At 36.0% G+C, this 8,336-nt stretch overlaps 1 protein-coding gene and 1 long non-coding RNA gene across 4 annotated transcripts in view; one reads left to right on the top strand and one right to left on the bottom strand.

Moving 5' to 3' along the window:
* Positions 1–680, bottom strand: part of LOC107548117 (uncharacterized) — a 12,803-nt gene extending 12,123 nt beyond the window's left edge. Inside the window, exon 1 of the long non-coding RNA XR_001604441.1 lies at positions 562–680. This is a non-coding gene — a long non-coding RNA (uncharacterized lncRNA). The remainder of the gene's footprint in view (positions 1–561) is intronic.
* Positions 681–743: 63 nt separating this feature from the next.
* pold3 (polymerase (DNA-directed), delta 3, accessory subunit) lies at positions 744–6,294 on the top strand. 3 transcript variants are annotated; one of them, XM_016228718.1, is made up of 12 exons: positions 744–913; positions 1,626–1,681; positions 1,773–1,875; positions 1,957–1,996; positions 2,395–2,527; positions 2,617–2,872; positions 2,953–3,025; positions 3,119–3,296; positions 3,435–3,544; positions 3,828–3,913; positions 4,281–4,359; positions 5,718–6,294. In XM_016228718.1, exons 1-12 carry the CDS (start codon positions 857–859, stop codon positions 5,921–5,923), a joined length of 1,377 nt encoding a protein of 458 aa, XP_016084204.1. In that variant the 5' UTR covers positions 744–856; the 3' UTR covers positions 5,924–6,294. The 3 variants fall into 3 exon arrangements, with proteins under 3 accessions (XP_016084204.1, XP_016084203.1, XP_016084202.1); XM_016228717.1 differs by lacking the exon at positions 744–913 and adding an exon at positions 1,069–1,130; XM_016228716.1 differs by lacking the exon at positions 744–913 and adding an exon at positions 1,182–1,264.
* The last annotated feature ends 2,042 nt before the right edge of the window (positions 6,295–8,336 follow it).

An 8,336-nucleotide genomic window follows, 5' to 3' on the forward strand; every position in this document is an offset into this window, starting at 1 on the left:
CGCAGCTTTTCCACACATATTTTAATGGGTGGATAACTATAATAAAACAGGCTCTGCTTCAGTATGGTTTGTGTCAAGCCATTCATTAATCTGGCTGTTTGATGAAGAGATAAAATGTAGTAGAAATAAACATGTTAAGAATCAATAGAAGCGGAGGACTATTATTTAAGGTTTTTTTTAGGACTATTATTATGTTGTAATGTTTGGTTGACCAATTAGCAGAGAGGGGCGTTTCATTCCCGCCCACATGTAGAGATCGAATATTCAAATCGTTTATTCGTTTTCTATCCCTGAATGTAAAAACGAAAAATTAAGCCGGATTCTTGATTTTTCGTTTTGTTTGAATAATTGAAAAACGAAATATGTGCCCGTTTTTCATTTTTCAGATTTCAATATTAAAACAAAAATTGATTGGACGGAAGATACCCTGATTGTATTTAAATACAAAATAGTATTTTGTATTTCAAATGCATGTATTTGAAATACTGCCCATTCCTGGCTGTTAGTAAGTTACAGATATTTCAAGTTATTTATAGGAATGATGACAGGCATCATGCTTACCATGGTCATTTTTCTGAAGGGTTACAAGAGCTCGTGGAATAAAAAGAACATACAAGAATCTGCAAGCAACTGAAATAACCTACAAACCTACTACCAGTTCATGATAAAATACAGGTGGCGTAAGCATGATAAAAAGCGAATACACATGTTTGTATTGTGCAGTGTGTCTCTGCTATTCGACGCTTCAACCCACGTGACCGGAAGTAAATACGGTTCAGCAGCAGTTCCCGCGTTTGGCGACTCTTGTCTTTCAATCACTAGCGTAAACTTGAAGTAGCAGCCAGTCGTTCCGGATATGGATGACCTGTATTTAGACAATATTGACGAATTTGTCAATGATCAAAATAAGATCGTAAGTCGTTTTTTAGAATGGTATCGTTCTTGTCATCGTAAATGTGAAATGTTGGTTGATATACCAAAATGCTTTCAAGTGGCATGCTTGTTTACTTGATTGTTCAGGGCTGGGGACCACGAGAAATATCGGTAACGTTACCGAATGATTTGTTCCGGATATGGATGACCTGTATTTAGACAATATTGACGAATTTGTCAATGATCAAAATAAGATCGTAAGTCGTTTTTTAGAATGGTATCGTTCTTGTCATCGTAAATGTGAAATGTTGGTTGATATACCAAAATGCTTTCAAGTGGCTGCATGCTTGTTTACTTGATTGTTCAGGGCTGGGGACCACGAGAAATATCGGTAACGTTACCGAATGATTTTCATGCCGTTCTTTTCCGTTAACATTTTTTTCTGTGCAGTCTGTTTTCCGAATGACATTTATGAGTTGGTTATTTTTAGTGAAGCAACCACATGCGCGATCCCATGTTGCATCTTAACTTAATCAAATCCGACTCTAAGCGAACAAAAAAAAAATGGTACTACACTTAATGCTAGTAAGAAATCAGTTTAGTTACTGACAGACTGTTAACGTGTTGTTAAAGATACACAGTACGAGGTTTATAGTAATCAAATGCCATTATTCAGTCTATACAGACTAAGCATGAGAATAGTTATTAGCTGCATTATCAACTATTCAGCATTTATATTTTGATTTTTGCAGGTCACCTACAAATGGCTCAGTTTAACTCTTGGAGTCCACGTCAACATAGCAAAACAGTAAGTCCTGTCCTTTTTTACGACACTTTTAAGGTATTCAAGCATCTGATGATCTGTTGGAATCACTAATGGTCATGTAACATTTTTGCAGAATGTTGTATCATTACCTGCAGCAGAAACGTAACGAAAGTTCAGGCACTCCCCTTCATGCCACCTACCTAGTATCTGGGAAGTGTGTTGAGAATGGTAGTACGGTAAGGGTTGAGATCTGATAATTGCTTCCCAAATAATTATTATTTTAAGATCTGCAGTTGAATGTTTTCCATTGCTTTTAGTGCCACAAAGTGTCAGTAGTACGTGAGGACAAGCTTGATGGTAAGATGACCATATTTATATCTGTAAATTACAACAAAAAAGCATTAATAATAGGCAAAAATGCATTAATCCTGGGCTAAAAAATGTTAGGCTTCTCTAATCTCACATAGGGGATCTTATATTTATACTTATAATCTTTATAATTTAAAATATATTAATAAAATATATATTTTAATTTATTCTGTGTTCTATTATCATTGTGTTGGCATCATTTTAATTTCATTTTAATTTATATTTATTAATTTAAAATATAAATTAATTCATATAAATACACAATTTATTTTAATATTTAATTTTATTATATAAAAGCAGGAAATATAGGAAGAAAAAAACATTTATATAATATTTCATGTGATTTTCATTTTTAAATATTCAGTTGAGGAATTTGTTTTTGACAGCTGTTAAAGCAAAGATGGACGTGACCATCAGTGTGCATGTGTACAGTGTGCAGAGAGCCGAGCTGAAGGATAGTTCACCACTTTACAATACAGATTATGATGCTGTTAAGGAGAACCTAAAAAACTGCAACAAGTAAGTGATGCTCATATAACCTGTAATGTCACGTGCATGCATCATATGCTAAAGTTGTGCCACATCCAATATCTCTGGTCTTTCCTCAGGTACAGCGCTATACGTTGTGCTGCGGCGGTCTCTTTGTCATCTGCGGAACTGCAAAGAGCTCAAGAGATGGCTTTGGTCCCTCCAGTGGAGAAAGAAATCAGTAAACCTGGCTTGAATGAAAACACTTCAGCTACCTCCAAACCCAGTGCTAAGCAGCCAGCAGGCATCATGGGAATGTTTGCAAGTAAAAATGCTTCTAAGAGCCAAGAATCCAGCAAGGAAGTGAAAACAGAGCAGAAAGAAGATTCTTCTCTGGTTAGAGTGTAACTCTATAGTTTAATGTTGATGGAACACAAGAGTGTGTGTGAAATTTATAATGGTTTCCTATGTTGTAGGTTGAAACATCAAAAAGCAAAACAGCCTCCAAAGTGAACCCGATGAGTAACTTCTTTGGGAAGTCTGCCCAAAGTGAGTGTTTTTCTTTCTTGTCTGCCAAAAAAAAATGCAAGAAACAATGCGTAACAAAGTAAACTAAACAAAACATTTTCCTCTGAAATTTAGAAAAGGCTGATGAAAAACCTAACAAAAGCATTAAAGAAGAGATGAACGGCAGCTCAACAGCATCGGCTACTGCAAGTATGAAACAGTCACAGACATCTCCCAAATCTGAGATTGACATTAAAGAGGAACAATCCAAAGTGTCCAATGCTTTGAAGGTTGAATCAAAAGACACTCGGAAGTAAGGTTTACTTTTTTTTTTCCTCCCTTTTTGAAGTAAATGTGTATTTATACTTTTATTTATATATATATATATATATATATATATATATACTCATCTCATAAATGTGAACTAAAAGCTACATATGCTTCCTCCAAGTAAAACAAAGCGCCCTGAGTTTGTAGACCGTGACGATGAAGAAATAGAGAGCCAGCAGAAGAAGAGACGGAGGATAAAGAAGCCCCAGCCAGACAGCAGTGATGATGAGGGTAGGAAAGAGATAGGGGGTAATAAAAACGGGGGGTGGAGGCTCAAGTCATGCTTGGCAGATTTGAATCAGTCCAGATGAGGCACTCTGACCCAAAATGAAGAAAAACAAAGAAATAGGTTCCCCCTCTGGGCAGAGTGCTGAATAAAATATCAAAATTGCTCTGACAAACAAAAGCTAATTGATAACATTCATTGTTTCTTCCCTTATTCTCTCTCTCTTTCTTCCGTCTGTCTGTCTATAGACTTTTATACTTGACATATGTCTCTTCTTCCCTCTTTCAGTTGTGCCAGATTCTCCACCTGTGCATAATGTACACACTCCCAGCCCTAAAAAACAAGTGAAGAGAGAGCCTGTTTCACACCAAGAAGTAAGCATTACCAACATCAATAATTACTAGCTTTTTTAGAAGCAATTTCCAAACACTCCTACAGGAAGTCCCACCTCAAACTCGACATGCCAAAATGCCAGGTCAGTCAAACCAGTAGGGTCAAGGTTAACATGGGCCGTTAGCTACTGCCGATAGATGGCGTAAGAGAACTCATTCATGACCATTCAAAAGTAGTCATCTATTCATACGAAATGCTTTTCTTTCTTTTTTTTGCAAAGAAAAACACTGTGTGCTGTTCTCTTGTGACTAACAGATATCGATATACAAGTCATTAATTTACACACACATCTCATTTGTATTTTCCATACAGTAAAATTGTCATTGATTATGTTCTTGGCTCGTTCAGGAGAGTTCAGAGGTGAAGAGGAGGAAAAGAAGGCGTGTTTTGAAGTCTAACACATTTGTTGATGAAGACGGTGCCTTTGGTAAGTATGATGTCAGTTGGCATTTTCCATAGTTTTGATTAATGTTCCACAAATTTTTGGATGGCTGATACCAATATCTTAAGAGAGCAGGATGGCCGATATAAAGCTGATATATGGTTTTAAACTTTACTAACAATTAACAATTGCTGCCAATGACATTTATATTTATTTGACATATTTTGTTAATTAAAATAATAAAAAAAAACAATATAAACAAGCATTCTTAGTGCTTTGAAAATAAAAGTCTAGTCGATGTCAAAATAAATGCTAGTCGAACATAACGTTTTGGCAGTTGCTGAAAAAAATGGCAAATATCAATTGATATTGATCTGCTCCACGTACATGAATAATCAAATGCATCATAATCTGTTATATAAAGGATAATGATTTTAAAAATGCATCGTATTTAACAATTGGTTTCAATGCAAATAATGTTTTATTAACAGAATTTGTGGCACTTATGTCAGTTGCCATGTACATTTGTTTCTGCTCATCTGTTTTATTCTTTTGTAGTTACAATAAAGGATTTACAGTAGAAGTACACGGGGCCAGTAAATAAATATGACAATGCACAGTGTTTTAAAAGTTAGGTAATTTTAAAAAGGTAATTCACATTATGCTTACCCTTTGTTTCCAGTTTAACCTGAAAGATTTCTTTAAACAGGGTGCATAACATTGGCTGAACTCTCTCCTTACTTTTACAAGCACATCGTTTATAAGCACTGACAGAAACACTTAAACCATCGAGTAAATCATAAGTTATATGACAGAAATACAGACGGCTGGCAAACTATTTTTTGCTAAAACTGTTTATTTGAGATTATTTTTGACTTTATGACTTTATGTGGAGGAAATCTTCATGTTTGAAGACCAAAAGCACAAATGTGTGTTTGATTCCTATAACTTTGCACCACTGGTATTATTTTTGTACTTAGCAGTGTCTAATATTACACATTCCTTAATGCCAGTTGTCTGTTCAGCACAAAAACTTTGAAGTGGATTTTTTTTATTGTATGTTAACCAAATTCATGTGTTTTTTTTTCTTTCTTTATTTGCTTGTTATTATACATGATTGACCAGACCAAGATTTATAGCATAGCCAGGAATGTGTATTGTTCTAAAACCTAGTGTGTTGTCTACAGAGGCAGTAATTTAAGACATAATAATAAGCACAATGTGAAGGCTGTTAATATTAATTACGCTGCCTAAGGAACTTTCTTTTGGCCAAAAAGAATGGCAACTTTGCAAAATCACTGTGACAGAGTAAATCCCCGTGCATATATACAGACCCCAAACCAGACACTTATATTCACCACATGCGTCTTGACAATGAATAACCAATGTTTCTGTTTTCCTAGTGACCGAGAAGGGTTATGTGAGCGTGTCTTACTCTGAGAGTGAAGAGGAGCCTGAACCCAACAGTCAAGCCAAATACTCGAGCTCACTCAAGCAGTCATTTGGAAAAAGAAAGGAAGAGAAAAGAGAAAAGAGTCAGAAGAAGACCTCTACTGCTAACAAACCTACAAAACAGCCATCCATCATGGGATTTCTCCAGAAGAAATAACTTTTTTTTTTTTTATTATTCTTTCGTGGAATTTAAAGGAATAGTTCACCTGGAAGCGAAAACGCGAGGATGAAGAAATAATGCCTTCATGTTTTTTCGGGTGAAATATCCCTTTAAGCACTTAATTTTCAGCAGTGACATTCCCATGAACCACATCTGATGCTGTAAGGAGGAAATCAATCTTCATTGTCGCTGTCACTCTTCAGAGACATTGAAACAGGAGATTTCTGCTTCTACATGAACAACACTTATCCATTCAACTTCACTTGCTGGATTTCAGTTCTGGGCCTGATAGGATTGTCTGTTGTAGTATGTAAATGTATGATCCTGCTGATCGAGCAGATTTCTTTACTATAAGCCAACCTGCACATGGCCAACCACCAATAATTCCCATACTGCCAGGTTTGTGGAGTCTGTCTATTTTTAGTATGTTTCTAGATAATAAATCAAAAGATAAAATAATTTTTCTTTTTGTTTGCATTGATATTCTTGTAAAAGAAATACCAATTGGTTCAGAAATTTCTCTGACATTCATTAGTTAAGTCCATTATTACTCTGCTCAGTGGTCAAGATAATGTTTTTCTCTTGCTGTCTTGTTTGGTTCCGGTGAGTCAAGTTGTTTTCTCCTCCGAGCTTCATATTTCTATATGACATCAGTTTCTGGCTCCATAGTTGTGTTGATCTTGGACATTTCCATTTATCAAAACTAAACTTACTGTGTGGAAAGGCATGCCTCTGGAAATGCACATCAAAATCAGTCCAAGCTCTTCTGATCCAGTGCCACAGACGTGAAATTGAGCGTTTTGTGCCAAGACATCATTCCCCATAAACTCACTTTTTTCCCTGAGGAAAGGCTCCTAAACTTAGGCCTGAGTTAGTATGTGCGATTGAATTCAAGAACAGAGTGTTCTTTATATTGTTGTAAAACATTTGTATTGTGCTTTCAAACCTGGGGTCCAGGAAAGTGAGAATTTCTGATTGCTTTGTATATTGAATAATCACAATTTTTACTCTTTGTGATCATTTGATATGTAAAAAAAAAAAGAAAAACACTTGGCACTAATTACCTTATCCAGCTGCATTCTGTGAAGAAAAACAATTTGGTTTTGTTTGTTTTGTGCAGTTAGGTGTTTGCTCGTTCCCTTGGCTCACCCTTGCAGGCCTCTCACTGGGCAGTCAGATGTAGACTGGGGTGAGGCGCCTGTACTGGATACCTTATCAAACAGCCGTTTAAAATTTTAGGTGCCTCATTGTCTGAGAAAATCCTTTGCTCGATTGCATAGCCGTCGTTGGAAAAATGCGGCAATGGTTTTGGCTCGCCAACGCTTCGGGAGAGTCCGGTTAACTGTTTCCAGGTTTACCTTCAGTCTTCAAAGGTGCACTTGTTCAGCTACCTGTTTGGATCCTTTTGGTTTCCATATAAACCACTAATGCACAACAATAATGGAACAATGAAAAAAAAAAAACTATATTAAATTGAAAAAGTGCAATTTGCAGCCTGATTGCTAGTGAAGAATACTGGCTGCATTTTTAGATATTTATGTCATGATTTACTCATCCTCTGGTGAGGTAGGATATTACACAATACTATTAAAAATCTAATCGAAAAAAACCGAGGTATGGAAGCCCAAATTGGAAAGGTAACTGGGACTTTTTATCTCACAATTCTGGCTCCTTTTTCGCAATTCTGAGAACTGGATTATTTTGAAATTGCAAGAAAAACTGTCGGAATTCTAAGCTTATATCACACAATTCAGATTTTTTTTCTCTGAATTCTGTGTATATGTCGCTATTCTGTTTACCTCGCAATTCTGAGAAACAAAGTCCAAATTGTGAGATTTTTTATTCCACAGATGAATCAAGCTTCTATAATAAGGTTTATTTTCCATTAAAGAAAAATAAATGGCAAGAGTCATCGTTTACCACATCCATTTGTGTAACACTTAAAGGGGTCATATGATGTTGCTAAAAATAACATTATTTTGTGTATTTGGTGTAATGCAATGTGTTTATGCTGTTTAAGGTTCAAAAAACATTATTTTCCACATTATGTACATTATTGTTTCTCCTCTATGCCCCGCCTTTCTGAAACGCATTGATTTTTACAAAGCTCATCGTTGAAAAGCGAGGTATACGCTGATTGGCCAGCTATCCAGTTCTATCCAGTGATTGGCTGAATAGCTTAAGCTTGTGACGGAAATGTTACGCCCTTTACCATACTGTGTGTCCGTGTGTCCCGGCGCGACAAGATAAAACCCATAACAAAAGAGGCATTTGTTGCATCCAGTGGGGACATAATTACTGATTATAATGACTTACACTGTCTTTTTACGCTTTGCGTTGCGTATTGCGCCGCGTAAACATAAAACCATGTCTGCATTTGTGATCGGAGAAATGACAAACAACAAGCACT

This window comes from Sinocyclocheilus grahami, unplaced genomic scaffold (assembly GCF_001515645.1).
Source record: "Sinocyclocheilus grahami isolate Dianchi unplaced genomic scaffold, SAMN03320097.WGS_v1.1 scaffold344.1, whole genome shotgun sequence".
In the NCBI taxonomy this organism is placed as follows: domain Eukaryota; kingdom Metazoa; phylum Chordata; class Actinopteri; order Cypriniformes; family Cyprinidae; genus Sinocyclocheilus; species Sinocyclocheilus grahami.

Bases quoted from the DNA above. Each gene is read 5' to 3' on its own strand.
- pold3 (XM_016228716.1), top strand. From the start codon at position 1,199: ATGCTTTCAAGTGGCTGCATGCTTGTTTACTTGATTGTTCAGGGCTGG. The intron at 1,682-1,772 runs GTAAGTCCTGTC...ACATTTTTGCAG, and splicing joins CACGTCAACATAGCAAAACA to AATGTTGTATCATTACCTGC. The intron at 3,297-3,434 runs GTAAGGTTTACT...GCTTCCTCCAAG, and splicing joins GAATCAAAAGACACTCGGAA to TAAAACAAAGCGCCCTGAGT.